The 27,077-nt window shown below is 37.1% G+C and overlaps 2 protein-coding genes across 5 annotated transcripts in view; one reads left to right on the forward strand and one right to left on the reverse strand.

Annotated features, from left to right (window-relative positions):
- Nucleotides 1–429: 429 nt before the first annotated feature.
- On the reverse strand, nt 430–26,986 carry samd14 (sterile alpha motif domain containing 14). Of its 4 annotated transcripts, none has more exons than XM_087275932.1 (11): nt 26,792–26,986; nt 26,090–26,193; nt 25,977–26,019; nt 23,752–23,801; nt 14,791–14,948; nt 10,582–10,918; nt 7,850–7,937; nt 6,862–6,930; nt 6,635–6,770; nt 3,795–3,908; nt 430–709 (listed from the first exon to the last, which is right to left on the reverse strand). In XM_087275932.1, the coding sequence occupies exons 4-11, from the start codon at nt 23,792–23,794 to the stop codon at nt 548–550; spliced, it is 1,107 nt and encodes a 368-aa protein (XP_087132058.1). In that variant the 5' UTR covers nt 23,795–23,801; nt 25,977–26,019; nt 26,090–26,193; nt 26,792–26,986; the 3' UTR covers nt 430–547. The 4 variants fall into 4 exon arrangements, with proteins under 4 accessions (XP_087132058.1, XP_087132060.1, XP_087132057.1 ...); XM_087275934.1 differs by lacking the exon at nt 26,792–26,986 and adding an exon at nt 26,292–26,330; XM_087275931.1 differs by lacking the exon at nt 25,977–26,019.
- The window catches only part of top2a (DNA topoisomerase II alpha), a 51,816-nt gene continuing 42,102 nt past the window's right edge, over nt 17,364–27,077 (forward strand). Inside the window, exon 1 of the mRNA XM_087274671.1 lies at nt 17,364–17,456. Coding sequence (XP_087130797.1) covers nt 17,451–17,456 — 6 coding nt within the window. The 5' untranslated portion in view covers nt 17,364–17,450. The remainder of the gene's footprint in view (nt 17,457–27,077) is intronic.

Raw genomic sequence — 27,077 nt, forward strand, 5'->3', positions numbered from 1 at the left:
CAGGTGAATTGGGTAGGCTAAATTGTCTGTAGTGTATGAGTGTGAAGGAGTGTGTATGGATGTTTCCCAGTGATGGGTTGCAGCTGGAAAGGCATTCGCTGCGTTAAACCTATGCTGGATAAGTTGACAGTTCATTTTGCTGTGGCGATCCCAGAATAATAAAGGTACTAAGCCGAAAAGAAAATGAATGAATGAATTTACCTATACCACATGATTTTGGATTTGTAGTGGAAACCAAAGCACCCAGAGTAAACCCACGCGAACACTAGGAGAACATGCAAACTCCACACAGAAATGCCAATTGACCCTGCCAGGGCTCAAACCAGCGAACTTCTAGCTGTGAGGCCATTGTGCTGCACCACCGTGATGCCCCTGTTCCAAAATCACTTTTTCAAATAAATAAATAAATAAATACATTCAAGTGAACAATTTTTGCAAGTTATATTTATTATTATATCTATCAGTGATACATTGTGAAAGCCAATGCAACATTAGACAGTAATAATGGCACCTGCAGCATATTGTTTTCAGTCTTTCTGAAATGCCATCAAGAGGTCAGTAATTTTTGTCCATCTTCACTGTGTCCATTTTTCCCGCTGTCCCGTTTTCCATGGACGCCATTCTGTCTCTCTGTCCTATCTTTACCAGCGGCAGATAGCACCTTCTTTTTAAAACTGAAATCTGGGCCACGAATGCTGTCACAATCATTCTGAAAAAACAAAAACAAAGTACATATAATAGTTAAGTGTCTTAATCATACTGACAAGCAAATGTTTTAATTTAGCATATTCAAATAGCAGAGCAGTTGACTGAGCACAAACTGAACATGCAGCACAAACCACCTTTAATATGATCAAGCTGGTGTGAATCTGTTTCACTTTAGAATAATACGACCGTGCTTTTCTGTGAAAGATAGATATGCTGTTAAGAAGTGCCAGTGCCATCGATCACCAAATGTTCCTCTCTGCATTTTAGAGGACTGAAACGGCACTTCATGAAAAATCTATATTAATGTTCTGCCAGTACATTAGGACGTTCCTGCGAACAATTGTGCAACCTTGTTATTCTTTTAGCTTTTAGAATTAAACTGTGTGTATTTTTATGGGGATTTAAGTATATGTAAGTTCGTAATAATTGGGATTTTTAAATGTTTTTAGAAAAGGTTTATTAAGCAAAATAGTATAATAGTAAAAATGTACAATAGTCTAATGTAAAACTTGTTTCAATATGTTTTCTAATGTATTTCTGTATTCCTGAATTTTCTCCAGTCATCAGTGTTATATAATCCATCTTAAATCATTTTGATAATATCTGTGTGAAAACAGTTTGTAAAACGGGTGAGGACGGTGATACTATTTTTGGATTTTATAATGAATATAAAAAGATTTTATAAATGCAAATTCTGCAACACTCTACATGTGTTTCGCTGTCACTTTTGCATAAATTTTATTTTCTTGCTAAATTATTGCTAAAATATTAATAAATAGTCTTGTGTACCACATTTTCTCATGTATGTTTGGTTAGAGTATAAGCTAAACTAAAAACTATTTTAAGGTCAATATTAAAATTTTAAAAGTATTAACATTAAAAAAAAATTTAATAGTGATAAAACAATATTATCAACTTTAAGCTGTATACTAGAGTCTTGCAAAATGACTAGAACAATATTATGTACAGTGCTTAGCATAAACATTTAAACAAAACAGATTTATTAAACAGATATTTTTATTAAAATAAATTTTAGTCACCAAATAAATGTAGAAATTGACAGATGATACAAATTCAATTCAAAATATTGCAAAATAAAGAAAAAATGACAACCTACGAAATATCAACTAAAGGTTGTTTTTTTTTTTGCTTCTCTTGATTTTTCATATTTTTTAAAAATTTGTATTTAATATTTTAATATTTTATCCTAATTTGTGTGTTCTAGCTTTTGGATCGTTATCATAAATTATTTTGTTACATAAGCTTCAGATTTGGCTTTAGTACACATTTTCATTTTCTTGTCGGCTTAGTCCCATTATTAATCCTAGGTTGCCATAGTGGAATGAACCGCCAACTTATCCAGCACGTTTTTTTATGCAGTGAATGCCCTTCCAGCAGCAACCCATCTCTGGGAAACATCCACACACATTCATTCACGCACTTATACACTAGGGACAATTTAGCGTACCCAATTCACCTGTACCGCATGTCTTTGGACTTTAATGGAAAGAGGAGCACCCGGGGGAAACCCACGTGAACACGGGGAGAACATGCAAACTCCACACAGAAACGCCAACTGAGCCGAGGCTCGAACCAGTGACCGAGCGACCTTCTTGCTGTGTCGCCACAGCATTACCTACTGCGCCATTGCGTTGCCCTGACTTTAGTACTGACTAATCTAATTTATATGCACAAATATAATAGTGTATAGCTTCCTAATAAAAAATATTCAAAAGATAGATTTGTGATGGGTGTATTCCGATATGCTGAGCACTGTCATCATGGTAATGAAAAAAGTGATGAGTTATTAAAAATTAGTTATTAAAACTGCAATGTTTTAAAACGTGTTTGAATATCTTAACTGTTAAAAGTTACATAAAATTCAAATTAAATTTTAAGTTTTTAGTATCATTATTGTTATGTTTTTAGATGTCTATTAGCTAGTGCTAGATATCTAGCTCAAAAACAGTGACAAAATTCGCTTTTAAAAGATATAAAACTGATATGCTGTAAACATGTAAAGCTTGTAGTTTGTCACTTCTGTTAACCCATACTAGTTTCTGATTAAATCATAACCAATTAAATGCTCTCTAGTACATGACATGGCCCATCCCCTTTAAGACGCTTCTCAATGGCTTTTCATTTAATGCACTTGAGCTCAACCCCTCTCACTGGCAGAGCGGTTCATAAAACAAAACTGTAGGCTGTTGTTTTTAAAAGGGAAGGGGCTACACTATGTTCCGACCTCTCTTAATGTTTCGATTGAAATGATGTCAAACATGTATATTTCAAACCGCTTCATGGGACCTTTAAGCAGCACTCTGGAATATCTATATATATGTGTAACCCACCCGTCCTACTGCACCCAACCTGGTCTGAGCTGGGATCGAACCGGTGATTCCTTGTATGGGAGTCGACTGCTCTAACAAGGAGGCTAAAAACTATACCCTCTAGCGTCTCTGTCGCTAGAGCACCTTTTGAGGTCAGAGGAGTGAGGTTTGCCTGCATAGCACTTCGCTAGCTGGCCTCTGTTATATATAACATAATAGTTTTAATAACTCATTTCTAATAACTAATTTATTTTATTTTTGCCATGATGACAGTAAATAATATTTGACTAGATCTTTTTCAAGACACTTCTATACAGCTTAAAGTGACATTTAAAGGCTTAACTAGATTAATTAGGTTAATAGGCAGTTAAGGGTAATTAGGCAAGTTATTGTATAAGAATGGTCTGTTCTGTAGACTTTCGGAAAAAAAAATAGCTTAAAGGGGCTAATAATTTTGACCTTAAAATGTTTTTTAAAAATTGAAAAACTGCTTTTATTCTAGCCGAAATAAAACAAATAAGACTTTATCCAGAAGAAAAAATGTTATCAGACATACTGTGAAAATTTCCTTGCTTTGTATAACATCATTTGGGAAATATTTAAAAAAATAAATAAATAAAGGGGGGCTAATAATTCTGACTTCATCTTTATATATTTGTGGAAAGGTTATTTCATTAATGGTGCTGCTCAACTAAACTGACCATATAGAATTGAGTGTTGATTTTTATGATGGAGCTGAATGTTGTGTTATCTCACCCCATCTGAATGCTCAGGAAGGGTCTGATAAGGTTGTGATGACTCAGTCTTGCAGGGTCTGCAGTCTTCCAGTAAACCCACTGAAGAATCAAAGTCCTCATCAGTGCTAGAGCCCTACAAGAAAGAGAAAATGGTGTTTAATAGCTGTAACATTCCATATTCTCTTATCATACTTTCATCCCACTCAGCCTTTGGAAGAATTCATAAAGAAGCTGCAGTAATATATTTTCATTACTTTCATCCCATTAAATTGCCACTGCCGTCCCCCATTCCCTGAGGTCTTCCTGTGATTTGGAGAAACATTTTATTCCTGGATTTTATGCCCTACACAATTATAAAAGTTCCATTTAAAATACAATTTTCATAAGAGGTTGGCTCTTTCAAGATTTTCCTTAAATATTTTTCTACGTAAATGTACGTAAAAGTATTTTGTTTACCAAAGACTTTACTCATTGGGAACCAGCTGCTAGTTTTCAAGTTGGTTTTCCCCTGAAATTCTGAAGTGTACATCCATTGGGCTGACACTATTATGTGACTGACAACAAGGTGGATGTACTGTGTCAGAATATCATTCATACTACTGAAGTAAGTTTAAATTCAAATGTACCTACTCACATTTAACTTTTCATAAAAGCTGCATTCATTTGTTAAGCTTATCATGATATGCTATTTGCTGATGATGCTGTAGTCAACACACACACCCAAGAAGAACTACAGTCGCTGATGAGCCATTTTTCCATTGCCTGCAAAGACTTTGCGCGGACCATCAGTTTGAAGAAAACAACTGTCCTAAGCCAGGATACAGCCAGCCATCACAGTAGACGACTTCCAGCTTGATGTCGTCCACCAGGTCACGTACTTGGGCTTTACCATCACCGATAACCTGTCCCTGGTTGCTGAGCTCAACAAGAGGATCGAGAAGACAGCCGCTCCTCTAGCCTGCCTGACAACCCAAGTGTAGACAAACCACAAGCTGACAACCACAACAAAGATGGCAGTGTACAACGCTTGCTTCATCAACACTCTGCTGTACGGGAGTAAGACATGGACCATCTATGTAAGGCAAGAGAGGAGACTGGACACTTTCCACCTACGAGGTCTGTGCTGCATCCTGGGCAGTACCTGGCAGGACAAAGCTGCCAACGTCGAAGTTCTGACACAAGCCAGCCTTCCCAGCATGTACACCATGCTTACATAAGGTCGCCTGCGCTGGCTTGGCCATGTATGCCGCATGAAGAATAGGAAAATTCCAAAGGACATCCTCTATGGAGGACTCTCCTCCGGGAAGAGAACAACAGGGCACCTGATTTTGCGATTTAAAGATGTTATGAAGAAAGACATCTCTTGGAAGACCTGGCAGCAGACAGCCCCAAGAGGAGGTGCACCCTGACCAAACAGCTTTAGGTAAGGTAAAAAGAACAGCCCAACGAGGAGGCGCACCCTGACCAAACAGCTCAAGTCAGGTGAAAATAACAGCCCAAAGAGGAGGTGCACCCTGACCAAACAGCTCAAGTTAGGTGAAAAGAAAATGATGTGTGCGGTGGAGGACAAGTGAGTTCGCCGAAAGTTGGGGAACAACCACAGCCAGGGAGCCACCTATGTATGCGACGTCTGCGGCAAATAATGTCTCTCCCATATTGGCCTCTTCAGCCACCAACGATGCTTTCTCAGGGCCTACTGACACTATGCTATCCGAACCGTGCCCAGGCCCGTTTTCCGGATCGTTTGAGAAGTGTGAGTGCGCTGAATTGGGCTCAGGCACGGTTCACTTGGCCGGCCATTCACTTTGAATGGGTGACGTCAGGCGTTGCCGAACTGCATTGTGGATCAGTTGGCGCCGCTTCAGAGGCGTTGCTCGCTGCAGAAGTTGGGACTACCTCAACTTTTCAAACGCCGACGGAAGCGTCAGCAAATCAGATCGCTGTATGCAAATACACCAGCTCAGACAGTGGCCTATTGCTAAATGAATTTCACTGGCTGACGATTCTATGACGATCGCTTAAGTCCCAACTTCAGACATGCCTTCAGTCAAGTGTTGATGCTGAAGCCCGGTGTGAATGGGGCGTTACTGAACAGCGCAGCATCGATGACGTAAGCGTGCCCAGGCCCAATTGTAGTGTGAGTGCGGGCCGTCAGGGGAGACGGGAGGGGGGACAAACGTGCTTTGGCCCAGTTCGAGGCAACTGTACATAGTGTGAGTACGGCCACAGACAATCAGCCATGCCTTAAGATAAGAATTAATATACGTCATCCATGGTCAACACTGACAGACGGTAGCCTACTATACAGTAGTGCTTGCCATAAATGATGTATCTGTCCACTTTATTGTTTTGAAAGAAAAATGATTTGCCCTTATAATCGTTAGTCTAGTAACATGGAATGCCTTCCGGGCAGGGCTATGAGGGTGTCTCCTTTTTTTCCCTAAAATTGTCCATTTGTCACTCTTCCTTGTTAGCAAAATCCATCATTCAACAATCCAGTTGGTTCTCAAATGAATGAAATCATGCACATGCCAATTTTTTTTCTCATTTCACGATTGTTTAAATTAGATGTACATCACACTATAGAAAAATTGTCAATCTTAACTTCTATTTCATGGCAACTTTAAAAAAACATAAAAATAATAACTGTAAGTCTTCATCACAGAATTTGTTATCTTTTTTAGCAATAATCCAAAAGCCAAAAGAAAAATCCTATTGAGCTTTTGTCAAATGAACCAGGGTGATGCAAACTTTCTTTTTGGCCTACAAAAATATTTAATATTTAATAATACTGCAGTGCTCTTTTGTTTCTCATGCAGAATTAATAAAAAATGTGGAAACTAGCTGAGGTAAGGTTACCTGTGTGAAAGGCTTTGATGAGGACTGAATGTTCTTGGGAGAGCCAGAGCCCCTTAATCTCTCACTGAACCAAGAGAAAGGCACAAACGGTGGGCCGGATGAACGGGAGGACCGGTTCTCAGTTCTTTCTGAATCCCTGCATACAAAAATACAAAATGCCTCACACAGTGGAAAATTCTAGTGCTCCGGCAACTGACATTGAACACAGCACAGATTCACATACTTACCGATTTCCTGCTGATAGTCTGTTGGATCTGTCTTTTCTGACCTTTCCATATGTGCGACGTAAAGTGACCCTGCCCCACAGAAAAACAGGCAGTTAACTTTTAGTACAGCTATGCCACTGGTACTGCATCAATATTATAATTAAAAACTAAATAAATACACAACCAAAGAAAACATCCTATAGATCTTTGTGGAACAATAGAAACCAAGATAAATTACAGACCTTTACTATACACAATTTACTATACACCTAACTTACTAACTAATTAAAAACACTCACAAAAAAGGAATTGTATGGGTTAAATCATGTAGAGCTTTAAAGTAAAAATAGCTGAATTTTTACAGTCTAAATAAAAAACTTGTACTTATAATTCACTCACCCCCTTATTATCCAAGATTAATATTGTTCTTTTTTAGTCATAAAGAAAGTGTTTTTTTTTTGAGGAGAACATTCAGCAAATTTCTCCATAAAGCAAATGTCTGTGGAACTACAGCCCTTGTGTTTCCAAACCACACAGACTATTTTGAAACAGCACATCTGTGCAGTTTGTTACTGTAAGTATCATTTAAATAAGGGTTTTCCTTATCAAGTTGTTCCTTTGCTGCCTCCCATACACTCCAGGCTGCACTGGACTACAATACAATTACTGGCAACAAATAAAAAACACTTTAGAAAATGCGTGATTGTTTCATCTGTATTCTTTGGCCGGGATCATTTAAAGCCATTTGAAGTTGCATTTCAACTGCATTTTTAAAATTCAAATTATGAGCATCACTGAAATACACCATATGGAGAAAATTTCTTAAAAGATCTCCCCCCAATACCACAAAAACAAGCAAAGAAACAAAAAAACATAATCTCTTCATGACTAAATCTGGAATGACAAGGAGGTGAGCAAATAAATCTAACTTTTTAATTAAGAGAACTGTATATCAAATGATCCAGGCATTTTCTAAAAAAAATTAATTAAAGACATTTAGGACACTAACCCCAGATCAAGAAACCGTCTTCTTGTTTTTTTGTCCAGCAGCACTGTTGGACTATCTGGATCATCTGGGCCTGTATCATGACTTTCATCTGAACAAAATCATAAAACAAAAATTTACAATAAAGAGAATCCAAACAATAATCTGAGCATGGTTGTTCAAAACTTTTAATATGGATCAAAAATGTACTGTAGATATAGAAATCCCATGTTTTACTAGGTTCAGTTAATCCATTCTACACACTTTATTAGGTAAACCTTACTAACACTGAGTTGGACCCTCTTTTGCCTTCATAACTGCCTTAATCCTTCAAGGTATAGATTTAACAAGGTACTGGAAATATTCCTGAGATCTGGTCCATAATTAACATAATAACATCATGCAGTTGCTGCCGATTTGTTGGCTGCACATATATTATGCGAACCTCCCTTTTCACCACATTTCAAAGGTGCTCTGTTGGATTAAGATCTGGTGAGAGTGTTGGCCATTTCAGTTAAGTGAACTAATTGTCATGTTCAAGAAACCAGTCATAGATGATTGGCTCTTTATGGCATGGTGCGAAGTAGCCATCAGAAGATGGGTACACTGTGGTCATAAAGGGATGGACATGGTCAGCATCAATCCTTAGGTAGGCTGTGGCATTGACACGATGCTCAGTTGGTACTAATAGGCCCAAAGTGTGCCAAGAAAATGTCTCCCACACCATTACACCACCACCACCAGTCTGAACCGTTGATACAAGGTTGGATGGATCCTTGCTTTCATGTTGTTGACGCCAAATTCTGTCCCTACCATCAAAATGTTGCAGCAGAAATTGAGACTCATCACACCAGTGAACATTTTTTAAAATCTTCTATTGTCCAATTTTGGTAAGCTTGTGCGATTGTAGCCTCAGTTTCCTGTTCTTAGCTGACAGGAGTGGAATCTGGTGTGGTCTGCTGCTGCTGTCTGCCCCAAGGTTGGATGTGTTGTGCATTCAGTGATGCTGTCCTGCATACCTCGGTTGCAGCAAGTGGTTATTTGAGTTACTGTTGCCTTTCTATCAGCTTGAACCAGTTTGGCCATTCTCCTCTGACCTCTAGCATTAACAAGGCATTTGTGCCACAAAACTGCTGCTCAATGGATATTTTCTCTTTTACCATTCTCTGTAAACCATAGAGATGGTTGTGAATGAAAATCCCACTAGATCAGCAGTTTCTGGAAAACTCAGACCAGCCCGTCTGGCACCAACAAACATGCTATGTTCAAAATCACTTAAATCACCTTTCTTCAACATTCTGATGCTTGGTTTGAACTGCAGCAGATCGTTTTGATCACGTCTACATGCTTAAATGCATTGTGTTGCTGCCATGCGATTGTCATCTTATAAATTTGCATTATAGAGCAGTTGGACAGTGTACCTAATACCTAATACCTAATACCTAATACCTAATACCTAGTACCTAATAAAGTGGCTGGTGAGTCTATATTATTATGCAGGTAAAACTGAATTGGATCACCCTGAAATTCTCCTGTTTATAGTTTAAAAAGGAGGACATCATTTTCAGCCAGTGTTTCTTAACCTTGCTCCTGGAGACACACCAGCACTATACATTTTTAATCAAATGTATTATCTATCACACACAAACCCAAACAATCAAACACGCCCAAATTAACTTATTAAAGCATTAGAAGAAACTCCAAAACCTGAAATAACGAGCCAGATAAGGTTGGTGTGCCTCCAGAAGTAGAGTGGAGAAACACTATTTATAGGCAAGGCAAGTTTATTTATATAGCACATTTCATACACAGTGGCAATTTACAAGTGCTTTGCATAAACAGGAACAAAACGGACATGTATAAGAAAAATAAAAACATTTAAAAATAATAAAAATGATTAAGAACAGATAAAAAAAGAGGTTAAAACAGATTATGAAAGAATGAAAAAGAAGAGAAAAACATTATAGTGTGATCTGTTGGACGTAGCACAGTGCTCATTCAGTAAAGGCACAGCTAAACACATGTGTTTTCAGTCTCGATAGAACAGGCTATATAGGAAAAAACTGTAAGAAAAGTCAGCAGCACTGGGTCAATTAGAGTTTTTATTTAAATAATTTAAATAAATCATGTTTATCTTTCCAATCTAATTATCATTATTAAGTAATAAGTGACAAATTTTTTTTTAACCTAAGCTGTTGTCAGGGGTTTATTATATAATGTTTATAAATCTTTTTTTTAAATGTTCTTTATTTGTTGAATTAATAAAAGTTAGTTAGTTAGTTAGTTAGTTAGTTAGTTAGTTAGTTAGTTAGTTAGTTAGTTAGGTAGTTAGTTAGTTAGTTAGTTAGTTAGTTGGTTGGTTGGTTGGTTGGTTGGTTGGTTGGTTGGTTGGTTGGTTGGTTAGTTAGTTAGTTATTAATTAGTTAGTTAGTTAGTTAGTTATTAGTTAGTTTGTTAGTTAGTTAGTTATTAGTTAGTTAGTTAGTTAGTTAGTTATTAGTTAGTTAGTAACACTATTGGCAGATTATTTTGCTTGTTTTAGAGAAATCTCACTTAAATTTGACATCATTTCTAAAAACAAGACAATGTTTTTTGCTAGTCTAGAAAATGCTTCTTGATTTAAGATTTTTTAATGTATTTTACCTAGAAACAAGACAAAAACTTTTTTGCAGTGTGTAAGTATACAAATTTTATCAGGTAATTTTATGCAAGATTATATGATATTTAAAAAAGATATTTAAAAATGCTGTTCAAACCTTCACTCTGTGAGTATTCTCCATAGTGTAGTAGAGGTTGGCTTCCCTCACGAGACTTGAGGCGGTCCGTCTGGCAAAGATGAGCTGGGGATGATGTCTCTGAATGGACGCAGGCTCTGGAGGGGGATTTTAATGGGCTGAGAGGCAGGGTCTCCTGGGAAGTATTCAGGAGGTGTCTGTAGCTCCTTTTTTCATCTTGCACCTCCCGTTCTCCAACCACAGTGCAGGGGTCAAAGGTGAAAGCTCGGTCTCTTCGTGAGGAAGGGGAGGACAGGAGCAGGTCGGAGGAGGGGGAGGAACAGTGGAAAGATGGGTGGACCGGGGAAGAGCCATAGCTCTAAACCAAAGATATACACAAAGATATATATCATGAGTCAGTTTGCATTTAAAGGAACATAAACATAAAGAATAAAGGGGACCTATTATGCAAAAAATCCCTTTAATCACATTTATGTGGAATATAGCCAGCCTATAATGGTAAAAATTCGATAATTCCATTTTTTTATAATCACATTTAAAACCCTTTTGATTGACATTCTCCCTTTGAGCAAGATATCAGAAGGGAAAGTCCTGATAATAAATGAAGATCCCTCCTTCATTAGTGTAGACAGCCCTGAATGAAAAGCAGCAGTACACTATTAGGGCTCTATTTTAACAATCTAGGCGCAAAGTCTAAAGTGCACTTTTGCTATTTTACGGATGTAAAAATACAGTTTGTGCCGCAGCACAGGGTCTAATAGGGTTGTGCTTATTCTCTTAATGAGTTATGGGTGTGTTTTGAGAATAACGTGCATTAAACCAATCAGAGTCTTTTCTCCTATTGCCTGTAAGAGTCAGTTGCTATTTACATGGTGGACTTTGTATGTGGAAAAACTGAATAGTAAAACTGAATGCTTCACTAGCAAGAAAACAGTTTGACAGACCCATTTCCATCAAACGAATAAATTAACAATATTAAAGAAATGTATTCAAAAAACATCCTATTCTTATGGCACATATGGTGATACATACTTCTCCAAAACCTGACAGGTGGACAAATCTAAACATGTTTTTATTAAAACAAATATAAATGTGAATATAATAAATAATACAGCTTATAATAATAACATGATACAAATGCAAATTGTCATGAATAAACTGAAAAAAAAGCTTCCCCGACATGAAGGCATGGAGGTTCATATATATATATATATCTATGTAGTAAATAATAATTTTAATTCATTTTTCCTTTTTTCATTTGTGAAGATATTTGTGTATTGCTGTACATCCTGTGTTAAGTGTTTGAACATGCATATGCACATAACTAACATGCGCTGCGCTGGACTGGTCAATGGTGCAGTCAGTTTTTATTGCAACGTGCCAGCAGTGTGTCTTAACACACCACCTTTATAGACAGACACACCCATGAATCCACAAAGTGGGGCAAATGGATTTGATCATTAGAAATGTGAAAATTAGGGCCTAAAAATAGCACATCTTGTACCTCATTGCGCTGGGTGTATGACAGGGCCCTTCAGTTTTCGCACAGTACCTGCCACAGATAATGTCAGCAATTAAGAGGCATTAAAAATGTTACATTTTGGAGTGCCCAACTGAACACTGTATATAGATATTTGTAGCTCCACCTTCCTTTGAAAAGAGGGCTGGAAGAACAATCTCATTTGAAACTAAAGTGACAGTTACCAAAACAGCAGAATTTGGATCAAAGACTAAAAGGGGCAGTTTCTAAGAGTTATGCAAAATTATTTGTGGCATATTTTGAGCTAAAAACTTAACATACACACTCTAGGGACATGAGAGTCTTACTTTACATCTTGTATAAATACATACATAATAGGGATAATAGGTCCCCTTTAAATACCCTAATGTTTAGCATCTGTAGAACACAGAAGGGGGATTTTTTTGAAGAATCTTCACAGATGTTTTTAATTCATTGATACTCCTTTTGTTTTTCACAGAAAAAACTTATTTAAAGTACAGTTTAGTTTCTATTTAGTTTTGATTTATTTTAGATTTACATATATTGTGAAAATTTAAATAAATGTAAACTATTTCCATAATTCAAATCATAAAGTATTTTATATCAATTAGTAATGTGTGGAATTTAAGAGCAAACAGCATTAAAATACATTTTATAATTATATATATTTATTATAGATATACTTCTATGTAATTTATAGTTATTATACAATGCAGTGCATCGGGAAAGTATTCATATCACTTCATTTTTTTCCACATTTTTACATTACAGACTTATTCAAAAACGGATTAATTTCATTTATTTCCTCAACATTCTACACACAGTTGCCCATAATGCCAATGTGAAAAAAGATTTTTTGAAATTGTTTCAAATTTATTAAAATTAAAACCCTGAAAAATCACGTTCATATAAAAATGTACAGTCTTTGCTCAATACTTTGTTGATGCATCTTTGGCAGCAACTACAGCCTCAACTCTTTTTGAATATGATGCCACAAGCTTGGCTCACCTGTCATTGAGAATTTGTGCCCATTCCTCTTTGCAGTACCTCTCAAACTCTATCAGGTTGGATGGGAAGCGACGGTGTACAGCCATTTTTACATCTCTTCAGAGATATTCAAAAGGATTTAGGTCTGGGCTCTGGCTGGTTCACTTAAGGATATTCATCGAGTTGTTGTGAAGCCACTCCACTGATATTTTGGCAGTGTGCTTTCGGTCATTGTCCTGCTGGAAGATAAACCGTCACCCCAGTCTGAAATCAAGATTACTCTGAAGAAGGTTTTCATTCAGGATGTCTCTGTACATTGCTTCATTCATCTTTCCCTCTATTCTGACTAGTCTTCCATTTCATGCTGCTGAAAAAACATCCCCACAGCTTGATGCTGCCACCACCATGCTTCACTGTAGTGATGGTGTTAGCCTGGTGATGAGCGGTGCCTGAATTCTCCAAAAGTAACGCCTGGCATTCACTCTAAAGAGTTCAATTTTAGTCTCATCAGACCAGAGAATTTTGTTTCTTATGGTGTGAGAATCCTTCAGATGCCTTTTTGCAAATTCCAGACGAGGAGTGGTTAACACTGGCTAATCTACCATACAGGCCTGATTGGTGGATTGCTGCACAGATGGTTGTCCTTCTGTAAGGTTCTCCTCTCTCCATAGAAGATGGCTGGAGCTAGACAGAGTGACCATTGAGTTATTGATCACCTCCCTAACTAAGGCCCTTCTCTCCTGATCACTTAGCTTAGATGGCTGGCCAGCTCTAGTAAGAGTCCTGGTGGTTCCAAACATCTTCCACATGGATGATGGAGGTCGCTGTGCTCATTGGAACTTTCAGAGCAGCAGAAATTTTTTCTGTAACCTTCCCCAGCCTTGTGCCTTGAGACAATCCTGTATCGGAGGTCTGCAGACAATTCCTTTGTCTTCATGTTTGGTTTGTGCTTTGACATGCACTGTCAACCCTGGGACCTTATATAGACAGGTGTATGCCTTTTCAAATCATGTCCAAATCAACTTAATTTACCACAGGTGAAATCCAATTAACCTGCTGAAACATTTCAAGAATGAACACTTGAAACAGAACGTACCTGAGCTCAATTTAGCTTCACTGCAAAAGCTGTGAATACTTATGTACATGTGATTTTTCAGCTTTTTTTTTTTTATGCAATAATTAAAAAAAAAAATTTTTTTCACATTGTCATTATGGGGTATTGTGGGTAGAATGTTGATGAAATAAATTAATTTAATCCATTTTGGAATTGGAATAAGGCTGTAACATAAAAAATGTGGAAAAAGTGAAGCGCTATGAATACTTTGCGGATACACTGTATATGCTATAACTGGCTGTAGACCTTAACCACAGGTTATATTTTACATGTATATAATTCCTGTAATAAAAGTATTTTGTAACAACAATAGGCAAACAACAACAAAAACAATAGGCAAACATAGAACTTTTTAAAAATCATTTTTACAAATTATTGTATTTAAAATGTATTATAAATGGCTTATTTACATAATTATTACTTATCAATTCTCACACGATCTAACAGCAACAGAAATGGTGCTAACTCAAAAAAAAAAAAAAAAATTGTGAATGATGATGGTCCGGACAACAGTGTGGAACAGCTTTGGAATGACATAAGAATGAGTAGATGACATAATGCATCGCAGTGTTTTGATTTGTAGGTGAACAGTTCATTACATATAATCAGGTACATGAAATCTACACACCATTCTGTCAATGCCGTCATCTCCATCTATGGAGCTCACACTGTCCCTAAGGCGGGTTCGGGAAGGTCGATGTCTCCTGGTTTTGATTGACAGTTGTGCTTTGGCTTTCTGTAGGCTGCTGTCAAGCCGTTCGGTCTCAGGAACCGCCTCCGTCAGATCTAATGAGGTATGAAACACATCAATGTTTACTTCCTGACTTATTTTGCTCCTGAACATTTGGAGGCAAACACATGGCTTGAGACACACAAACTAATATCACGAAAAATGATGAAAATCCTGATAAAAGTCTGCTGCGCTGCTCTAAGCACACACTCATGTGCACATTAGTGTTCTCCTTAAATCCATAAAACAGAGAGAACGTAAAGAAGTCCAAAAGCTCTATTAAGCTGTCAACAGCCTAGATTACTTATTTGAATGATGGACCGTCATTTCTCATGTACACCCCGGAGGTGTGTGAGGGTCAGTGAAACAAGAAAACACACACTAAAGCATAAGACACTGAGCACTGTGAGCAACAGATAAACAGATGTTAAAGTTTTACTCATAAGTTCAGAACTTCATCTTAAATTTTGTGTAAAAAAGCATTTGTTTTTTTGGTTTATTACTCGGTTGCAAGATATATTTTGCAGATATTGAAAAAAATACATCACAATAATGAGATTAAAAGTCAGTCACCGTTTTTATTCCTTAGCAAAAACAAGCTCTCACAATACTGTGGAAAATTCACCATATTTTGTGGATTTATTTTATACTATACACTACATTATTATAAAAAGTAGTATGTCTAAACTGTGAAAATATGAATATTACTAAGATAATTACAATAGTTTATTTTTATAGTATTTTACAAAATTTTTCAAGTGGTTATGCCATTTTGGAAATAAAAGCAGTGATTTAGCCTTTAAGGCCAAATTATACACAGACTTCTGTAGATTATTGAGTCATTCGGATTGTTGAGTCTTTCACAATATTAACTTATGTACGTGTGTGTGTGTGTATATAGTATATCTCACTGCAGAATTAAATGTGCACCTCAACTCTCCTGTTTACACTTAAACTGTTCGTCAAGAGCTTCACAGGTCAATATACATGGCCGGGCTGCTATAGCCAAACCTTTGGTCACACTTGCCAATACCAAATGTCTGTATTAATGGAGCCACCAGCAAAAATCTTGGGCTGTGGACAATGTGAAACAAGTATTTTTCTCTTATAAGTACACTTTCACAGTCTTTCCCATAGAGTTAGGGTGTGGAGAAGCTCTAAAGAAGCATAACACCCAGTGTATTGCATGCCAGTGAAGTATGTGGGTGGATCAGCAACGGTTTGGGCTGCAATATCATGGCATTCCCTAGGCCTAGGCCCAGTACTTGTGCTAGATGGGCGTGTCACTGCTACGGACTACTATCCCATTCTGGAAGACCATGTGCTGCCAATGGCTCAAACATTGTCCAGAAGGCGGTGCCATGAATCAGGATGATAATGCACCACTACACACAGCAAGACTTGTGACAGAATGGTTTGATGAACATGAAAGTGAAGTTGATCATCTCCCATGGCCTGCACCAGATCTAAATATTTCTGAGCCACGTTGAGGTATTTTGAAGGGGCGAATCGGGAAATGCTTTCCTCCACCAGCATTACGTAGTGACCTGGCCACCATTCTGCAAGAAGAATGGCTCAAAATCCATCTGGATACTTTGCAGAGCTTGTGTCATTCCAATCCAAATTATGTTGTATTTGAATTTTTTTTCAAATAGTTCCTAAATAATGTTTAACAGAGCAAGGAAATTTTCAGTATGCCTGATAATATTTTTTCTTCTGGAGAAATTTTTATTTGGTTTATTTCGGCTAGAATAAAAGCAGTTTTTAATTTTTTAAACACCATTTTAAGGACAAAATTATTATTATTATTATTATTATTATTATAAACCATCATTATACAATAACTTTCCTAAATTCGCTAACCTGCCTAGTTAAGCTAATTAACCTATAGTTAGGCCTTTAATTGTCACTTTAAGCTGTATAAAAAATGTCTTGAAAAATATCTAGTAAAATATTATTTACTGTCGTCATGGTAAAGATAAAATAACTCAGTTATTACAAAAGAATTATTAAAACTATTATGTTTAGAAATGTGTGTGTGTGTGTGTGTGTGTGTGTGTGTGTGTGTGTGTGTGTGTGTGTGTGTGTGTGTGTGTGGACAAATCATTTTATTAAGACAGCAACAGTTGAGATAATTGCACACTTAAAAGAATTACAAACGTAACTTCTACAAATGTGGTGAATTTTACATCCCTCTGTAAAACACCTAAGCCTATCTTTGATATAGCTTCAAGTAGAATATACATGCAGCGGTGCACACCGAAGTTGATCCAATGATGGCAGAAAGTAATCCAGATATTTCTGTTTAAAAATGATCTTTGATATAAATAATAACAGTATTCAATGCAAGTGTTTTGTATCGCAAAACGAGCGTTACAATTTACGACAGACTTTCCCGCCTCTAGATGGCGACAGAGACCGTTTTATTAGTTAGTCAGACTTTCATATTGAAAGAAACCAGAAGCAGCGGTGTCACGTGAAATTAACCTGCCGAAGAATACATCGCTTTGTTCAGCTTTAGAGGGATCAGGATGATTTGAAGAAGGATTTGGCTTAAAATGAAGGTAAATTACACGTTCTCTGTAGTTAGGTCTCTTTCCTTCTCATGAATAATAGACATGGTGGTCCACCAATGGTGGTTCATTAGTCAATCAATTTTTTAACCAATTAAAGCAAACACATGAAACGTTCTCGTTATAAAAAAAATCTTATATTTCTACAATTGTTTTATTTAAAAAGGCAAAAATTAAATTTAATTACATAGTTGCACAGATATATGTAAATTTCCAGTAGGCAAACGTTCATGTTAATATCAGATTCTGCGATAAGCCATTGACAAAGATTACAAAATGACACGAACCATTTGCCTAATTTATTGAAGTTCAGTTTTATGAATAAACTAAAATGCAATAGACACAATTCAACTGAATATTCACAAAGAGAGACATATAGAAGTCACTATTTCAACAGCCTCTCTGTGCTAACGTTAGCTGTCATTTGTCACAGATTGATCCATTTATACCCTCAATATACTGTAGACATCTTAATAAGTGTGTAGTTTTTCTTAAAAGTTTGTTATCTCTCTCTCTCGCTCTCTCTCTCAAAAAAAAAAAAGCTTTAGAGGCCTATTCCACAAAACTAGTTCAACAAACTCTGGGTTGCAAAGTTTTAGGTTGACAAACCAAAAGAAAAGTAAGCTGGTTAAGATCAGGTTAAGTGGATAACTTTCTCTGTCAACTCAGAGTTTAACCCAGGGTTAATGATTAACTCTGAAGGACACTAATGCTTTGTTTTATACTATTTCGTGACAAAAAAAAAAAAAGAGTTGAAAATCTGAATATTTTGGCAAATAACTGTCAATGGTAATAAACGATTACTTAAATGGTGTATAAAATAATTAGCATGTGCAGTCATGTTCAGAAACAGCCATCCAAACAAATAGATTATACATAATCAAATGCATTGTACAAACATTAGAATTGCTCACAAGAGTGTTTTTTTAACGTTACAACACTATTCTATGCAAGTTTGTGGTTGTATTGCCTAGACTAAACATTTAAAAAGTGGATCTAATAAGACATTGTTTTCATTATAATATCACTTGTGCATTGAATAAATCATCGCAAATATTAAATTTATTGCAGTGCAGTTTTAGCAAAATGTATCTTCTTTAGAAAGAGTTTGCTTGTAGACAACGAGTTTATGCACATGATTGAACAGATTTTTTGAGGTAAATGTAAAATTTCATGATATTTATGTACAAGCCGTTTTAACCTGCATTTTAAACACTGATTGAGTGGTTCAGATTATACATATAATGTGGCTTTAAATGACACATGTTAGATGATAGATGTAATGGATGTTATCAAAATCACATTTACCCTGTTTGTACTCCTTGACAAAAGAAAGACAATATTCCATGTCCATGTGAAGCTCTCCATGAAAAGAAAAACAAAAACAAAAGTCGACTGAGGAATTTGTATTAGTTATAAACAAGCACTTGACCCAGCCCTCGCATGCTCACTCTTCGTGAGTTGCGTTTACTTTGTGTGTGTGAAATTAACTGTGCCAGTCAAAACCTACGCTGGGATGAAGCTCTTCAAAAGTTGGCTGAATTTTTTATAGCCTGCATCACTTCTGTTTTTACGTGACCATCAATACTAAAGGCAGATCTGGGAGAAATCAATGTGGCTCCACTGGACAAATTATTACTAACCCTCCCGACCATTGGTTTAGTTGTGTTTGATCAAGGTTGTGGCAAAAATCTGCTGGAAGGTAGATCACCAGAAAAAGGTTTGAGCACCCCTAACTTACACTAAATTAGAGAGGCAGTTTTAACATAAAAGTGACATGACATGTGATGTACAGCTGCCACTGAAACATGCAACTGTGTGTAGTAACACTTCCAGCGGCACGTCTGGTTTTTATTGGCATGTGTCCGTGGGTAGTGTCGTATGTCAACTATACCTGTGACATGTGTTGATTCATTTGTGACCTGTGTCACCGACAGTGTTACGGTGCATGTCACTGCAGTGCCACTTAAAGCAGTGACTGACACAGAGCTTATGTAGCTTCTAAACATGAGCAGAGTGATATTTAATCATTATGCTGCTGTCAATTATAATTTTTTGCATTGCAGATATATCTATCTCACTAACTGCCTGGATTCTGTGAATTCTATATTCCTTTCCTCTAGCGGTCTTGAAATGTTGAAAATGTTACTTCCACCTAGACTCTAGGAAACAATTGCTTCAACTTTAGCCTGTTGATCAGTTGGCTCCACCTTGCGACAATGTCCAGCTGACTTCACTGGGCTTTCTTGTTTCTGGCTTTGCCTTGGCCACCACTTCAGCTTAAGTTTACTCCTTTCCTATGGATTCACCTCAGTGTCTTGGGCACTCCAGTTCTATCTCAGACCTCTGGCACACTGGTTCCACATTGGCTTTACCCTCGGTCTACTAGACCTTGAGCTTCTCTTTGTCTCTACCTGCTCGACCCACCATCAAACCCTTTATGGTTCCTCAGTCCATGCGATCCTCTATGGTCTCCCTTACTGGTACCCCACCTTGGATCCTGGTCTTCCTTAAAGGGCCATGAAACCTGTCTCAGCGGTGCTTTCACACCTCTAGTTTGAAAAAAGTCAGGAAAGTGGGTGTGTCTAGCTCTGTTTAGATGGGAGTGTCAGGGGAGGGAAAGAGAAAAGCTTTTGCATAAAAATAGAAGTTTTCGTTTGGGCACGCACTGATTTTAACAGAGACAAAAAAACACACAGGTGCAGGGGAAGTGACTGCGTTTACATGGACATCAGTAATTGAATAATTTGCCAAATTATTAATATGTCGACTTTAACTGGCACTTTCACTTTCGTTCAGGAACATTTCATGCTTGCACCCCGTGACAAACGAGATATTGGATGTGAGGAACTGCTGTAGAAGTGTAGTTTTAATGGAATGTTTGATACCGCACTACGTATAAGAGAAAAAAAGCCTCACATTTCTCTGTAACTTAGGCCCAGTTTACACTGTCAGGTCTTGATGCCCGATTCTGATTTGTTGCCTATATCTGGTTTGTTTGCCTGTCTGTTTACATGTTGTTTTAATTGTGACCCATATCCAATTCATGCGTTTACACTTGCCATACAATTTACGATGTCGCGCATGCATAAAGGCGGGTTCTAGCATCTGTGCCACACTAGCCACGATGAAAGAAATTGTCTTGTTTTTAGCTCTGCGACATATGCGAAGTGTAGTATAAGCAGTGAAGGGTTTAGTCCAGATTTACCCCCACGCAGTTTATGTAATGGTATAGCCCTGATGTGTGTGTAGTTGCAGATGTAGCCTTTGGCTGTGTGCACACTGGTGTTAGAGAGAATAAAGTTATTCTATGTGTAGCCCGCAGTGTGTGTATTAATAGCGACAAAAACCAAAAGTTACAACACGAAGTTCGCCGAAAGAGATCGCAGGTCTGGTGGGAGCAAATTGTGACGACTGACCACTTTCTTCCACTGTGTTTCCTCTGATGTTGTTTACTGCGTCGGCATCTCCACACACGCTCTTCTTTCTGTCATTAAACCGCGGAGAAGCACCACATTGTCGCAAGTTTAATGATGTACACAATGGAATGCCCTAATAAATCCGATCTGCCTGTTTACATGACAGTCGCATTGTCACATATCCAATCTATATTTGATGTATTCCACATATGATGGAGGCCTGAAACCGATCTCTGAATATCCAAATGCATGCGTTTTTTCGTGTTTACACGGTCATAGAACAGATCCGATCTGTTTCACACTGAGCAAAAAATCTAATTTGGGTCACATTTAACTGGCAGTGTAAATGTGGCCTTAGATGCACTCTGTAGGTAGCGTCAGAAAGCCGTGTGTATAGACTATCCTGTCAAAAAATGTGGCGAAAATCCTACACAATGGTAATAGTTTGATTAAAGTGTTTACACTCGGAGAGCAGCATTTACAGTGGATCTTTCAGTTCATACTATTGATATTGTAATAATAGTGATATTAATGTACTGTAAACTTAGTAACTAAATCATTTTGACTTAGGTATGTCTTTAAAAACTAAAAAAGCACTGCTAATGATACTAACTAACTTTGCCACTGCATAAACAAACGAAGAAAAACTGATTACACACTTACAAAATCTGTAAAAACAGGACAATCAACACCAACTGGAACCACGAGACGAGTGGCAAATCCGAATTTCACCTTTTCCAGATGCGAAAAGCTCTTGAGTAAAAATGTTCCTTACAAACGTATTTCTGTTGCGTGTATTGTATTCCACACGAGTCCAGCTGTGCTCTCATAGCAGGAAATTGAAAACAAAACTTTGTTGCTGCACACTTATAAACACAACATTGATGACCCATGTCTCCAAACAATTATTGTTCTTTCACTTGTTTTGGCACACAACATGGTGTCTCATTGCCGTTTGAACACTGTAGCAGGTTAAAACAGTCTTCAAAGTTAAATGATGCATATTAATGAAGTTGCACCTCATACACAATAGAGCGCGCTGATTGGTTTGAACAGAAGTCTTTCTGATGAATTAATGCTGCACACTCAAATGTGTTATGTTTTACTCGCTAGTACAGACAGCCATTCTACACGTTGGAATACACACAAGTATCTAATCGCCTTGACGTAGCTTCAAAAATTCGTTTCAAAGCGGAAGAACGAATTTGCTCCAAATAACGCAAAAACAACCAATTTTCACTTTTTACTGAAAAACATGTCCTAAGAGTGTTTTTGTGACCCTTTAAAACAGGGGTCACCAATCTCGGTCCTGGAGGGCCGGTGTCCCTGCAGGGTTTAGCTCCAACTTGCTTCAACACACCTGCCTGGATGTTTCAAGTATACCTAGCAAGACCTTGATTAGCTTGTTTAGGTGTGTTTGATTAGAGTTGGAGCTAAAATCTGCAGGACACTGGCCCTCCAGGAACAAGTTTGGTGACCACTGCTTTAAAATCTCATCAACTGCCAGAACCTCCACCTTTCCTCCGGTGTTCTGTTATGGTGCGAGACATTCACTTTCCAGGAAGGGGCATTCTGTCACAGTTATATTTAAATCAGTCGCTTAGTTTGCTTTGTTCATTGTTTGTGCACTGCCTGCTGTTTCATTGGTGTGCACCTGGATTTACCTTAATTTGACAGGGATGGGAGGCCTTTATGTGTGGAGTTTTCATGTTCTCCCATGTTATTGTGAGTTTACTCTGTGGCCATCCGTTTTCTTACTACAGCTCAAAGGTGAAGGCTAGGTAAATTGAAGATGAAAGAAAAATAATGCAATTGCTTTTATTACATAAAGGTATTTGTTTTGTAAATAGCAACTTTTCCATGCTCGTGGGTTGGAGGGGTAGGAAGTTCGAAAATAAAGTCTTTGTTTGAACTAAAGGAGTTGAAGTCAAGAAGATTGGAGTTTGCAACGGTGTGGTCCCCTATTACCTCAGATGGTGGTTAACCGGGTTTCCCTTGTGCATATTCTGTGCACCGATCACAACATACACATATAGAAATCTGATACATGACAATACATGGAAATTACATATTTAAATTTCAAGTTTAGATTCCAACGATATAAAGATACATGTCATGTACATATGACAGCATGTAGAATGGTTGTGCCATAAACAATGTGAGGAACAATCAAGATCTCCAGGCACTCCTTTGAGAACCAGACCAAAAAGTGCTTCCCTGTGTACAAGAAAGATTGAATGATTTGATTCTCATTAGAAATATAGCAATATAAGCTGGAATGTCTTTAAGCAAGCAAGTAAATAATCTAATGTCAGTGCTTCAGGGGATTTAATTCTTTCCGTCACAAAAACTAAGTACAAAATCTTGTACTGTTTTTATTTAAATTATTTTTTACTTCAAATAAAAAATGCATGAGTTGTAGGAATTTAACACTTTAAGACTTGCCCCCTATGGAAATGTATTTCTGAAAGTAAAATACTTCTACTCCACTTCATTGCCAAAGCATTTCTTCTCCAAGCCTGTATTCCCATCTCAGAGCAAATTGACATGGATACTGATTCAGCAGACTGCACCTCTCTGTACTAAAATACCCTGAAGCCAGCCTCTTGACTGTGCGCATCTCTCATTAATTCCTCAACCATGATGCTGTACACAAAAATTCATAAATAATTTTTAAAATAAAACATTTGCTACTCTAAAACAAACCACTGCACATGCTCAGTGGAATAGTCATCCCTGGTGTTTTAGAGGCCAGACTGTATAGCTGCTCTCTCCTGTAATGTGCTCAGTGTATTGGGAATGTGGAAATGAAGATCTGGACATTAATGGAGGGGGGATGGTATGAGCAGACGGGAGAGGTCACTCACCAAACACATCCTCTTCTGCCTCGGCCAGCGGAGTGGAGGACATATTCAATCTGAAATAGCAAAACTTAGAAAATGTAATTGCATATGGACATGGGAACATCTCTATTTTGGTGCTTTTGAACTAAGAAGGCACAAATGAGTTATCCATTGCGATGCACTAAGTTTTGGTTCTGGATTTGTTGATTCTAACTTCTCAAACTAAAAGCTATAGAGTGAAATTAATTCAAAATAACTGTAAACTGTACCTAGATGAAAAAAATACAAAAAATACAAACTGTTAAATTAAAATTAATTTAAATCTCTTATATAAGACAATAATGTTTTACATGTAATTCCGAACCTGACCATTACACTTTATTGCAAAAAATATGATATTTTGAAGAATATTATTTTGTTAACCAAACAGCTTTATTGTAAAATTTGGTGACCACATTGTATTTTTAACTACAATTTTAAAACACATAAGCACACACTCTCTTAGTTGGAATACACAAAAAATACACACATTTAAATAACTGACCAGTTGGCCAGGACTTGGCTGCCACTTACACAGTGTTCAGGCAACAGGCCCCTTTGCCATCTGCTGTCCAGCACCTTCAGAACAGTCAGTGACCCTTCCATAACATTCATAGTATCTATCTATCTATCTATCTATCTATCTATCTATCTATCTATCTATCTATCTATCTATCTATCTATCTATCTATCTGTCTGTCTGTCTGTCTGTCTGTCTGTCTGTCTGTCTGTCTGTCTGTCTGTCTGTCTGTCTGTCTGTCTGTCTGTCTGTCTCTGTCTGACTGTCTGTCTGTCTATCTTTGTGTCTATCTTTGTGTCTATCTTTGTGTCTATCTATCTATCTATCTGTCTGTCTGTCTGTCTGTCCGTCTGTCTGTCTGTCTGTCTGTCTGTCTGTCTGTCCGTCCGTCTGTCTGTCTCTATCTATCTCTGTCTGTCTGTCTTTCTATCTATCTATCTATCTATCTATCTATCTATCTATCTATCTATCTATCTATCTATCTATCTATCTGTCTGTCTGTCTGTCTGTCTGTCTGTCTGTCTGTCTGTCTGTCTGTCTGTCTGTCTGTCTGTCTGTCTGTCTGTCTGTCTGTCTGTCTATCTCTGTCTGTCTATATTTGTGTCTATCTATCTATCTATCTATCTATCTATCTATCTATCTATCTATCTATCTATCTATCTATCTATCTATCTATCTATCTATCTATCTATCTATCTATCTATCTATCTATCTATCTATCTATCTATCTATCTATCTATCTGATACATTTACAGTTTTATTTTAATATAAAAAGGTAGCCATAATTGTTGGAAATTTATTTTAACTTCATTACCTTTGTATTATACTGATAATCACCCTAAACAGCAGTTTACTCTTAACATCATCATTAAACAGCATAGGATGTAGGTTAAAACCCTAATGTACATGGCAAAAAAAAAAAAGAAATAAAATGTTACAACAAATGTTTTTAAATAAAATGTTTATTTCAGATTTTTTTATTGTAGGATGACTGAATAAATTATAAACTGACTTCTTGTTCACTTCCAAAAACTAGATTTGTTTTTGGTAATCTTACATGAAATGTATATTAGATTCATTTAAAATTTTAAGGAACCTTAAACCATTACCCAATTAACTGTTTTTATCCGATTATTTTGCCATGATGGAATAACAAACTGAAAAGGCATTTGGGTAGGACAGTTGGTTAAAAAGGTAGCAGGGCCTCGTCAAGGGCCAAACAGTCACTAAATACAAAATACAGATAAAACAGGATAACAATCTGAACGCAAACATGTAACTTTCAGTTCTTATTGAGAATCCAATGTAGACTGACAATTCGAATGCTTATATGGGCCCCATTTTCAAAAGTCACATCTCATTGTGATGGAGATATGAAGCTAATGGCCCCCCACACACATTATCCCATCTATGAGAATTAAGGAGGGGGGTGGAGGGCTGCTAAGTAGCTGACAGGCAGGGAATGGCAATAGCAAACAAATCGATATGGAGATGGGAGGGGACGAATCTGACCTGTGTGCACATATCAGCAAATAAAAGCTTACTTTGACTGCAGAGCTAAAAGAACAAATAAGGGTACATCAACATTTCCTTATCTATGCAGAGATGTTTAACCTTGCATGTCAAAGACATAATGCCTGATCAATAAGCAGAACTTACACTCTTTATCGAAAGCTTTAATATAGCTCACCTCTGCTATAAGAGCTGCAGATGACAATCAGGACAAACAGAGGCTGAAAATCATGAATATTTCATTATGGCAAAAGGACTGGAGTAGGATGAAAGCTGGATAAACAGACTCACCTCTATTTAAGTTGCGTATCCCACAGTGAAGCTCAGCTGCTGGGATGGGTTGACATACTGCTCCTCTGTCCTGCTTACGGGATGCTGCTGGAGGACTCCTGTTCCTGGATGAGCAAAAATTTACAGCGTCATTGGGCTACTCGGGGTGAACACACTCACACACAGTCCTCAGCGACAGAATGTCAGACACTGCTATACACACCCAAGGACAGTGATGAAATGAAGGAGGCTGAGAGAAGATGAGGGAGAGAGAGAGAGAGAGAGAGAGAGAGAGAGAGAGAGAGAGAGAGAAGGGAGGGAGGCAGAGACACATGTGCATCATGAATCAATGTTATTACCACTCCAACAACCAATCAGATTTAATACTCATCACAGTGGAAACCTGTATGTGTGTGTGCTTTCATTTCGCTTACACCCATGTGTAGCTATGGTGAATCTGCCTTAATCAGGACTAATGTGGATTATCATCTTTAAAAATGAATTAATAATAATAATAATATATATATATATATATATATATATATATATATATATATATATATATATATATATATATATATATATATATACGAACATGATTATATTAGAGAATATTACATTATAGTGTATAATACATAACGTTACAATATTCATTTAAAAATAAAGCATGGTATTAATAACTAGGCTGTGCAGAGGTTGTTTCAAAAGTGTTTAACGTTATACCTTAGACTGTGGCTTTAACTCAACGTAACTAATATTCTTGCTGTTTGATTTTACGAAACAACATTATGATGATCTAAAAACGTAATTTCATCCACAAACTCTATTTTAATGCATCTGTTTTGCTTTTCATAGAAATATACTAATCTGACTGCGTATTTTGATAACGTCAATGTTTTGACTGTTTGCCCGAGTGGGACCGGAACAAAAATGTCATTGGATGAACGGTTGCTATCTACGATCTTATTGGACATCTGAATAGAGGCGGGCCTTTATTCAAAATCTGCAA

Source organism: Danio rerio, chromosome 12, assembly GCF_052040795.2.
Source record: "Danio rerio strain M-AB ecotype USA chromosome 12, GRCz13ab, whole genome shotgun sequence".
NCBI lineage: Eukaryota > Metazoa > Chordata > Actinopteri > Cypriniformes > Danionidae > Danio > Danio rerio.

What these genes read in the sequence shown, in the direction of transcription:
- samd14 (XM_087275931.1), bottom strand. Translation starts at nt 23,794, where the DNA reads ATGTCCTCCACTCCGCTGGCCGAGGCAGAAGAGGATGTGTTTG. An exon ending in CATCAAAGCCTTTCACACAG is followed by an intron (nt 3,909 to 6,634) that starts GTAACCTTACCT and finishes TCTTTCTTGTAG; the next exon opens with GGCTCTAGCACTGATGAGGA. An exon ending in TTCCTGAGCATTCAGATGGG is followed by an intron (nt 710 to 3,794) that starts GTGAGATAACAC and finishes TTGTTTTTTCAG; the next exon opens with AATGATTGTGACAGCATTCG.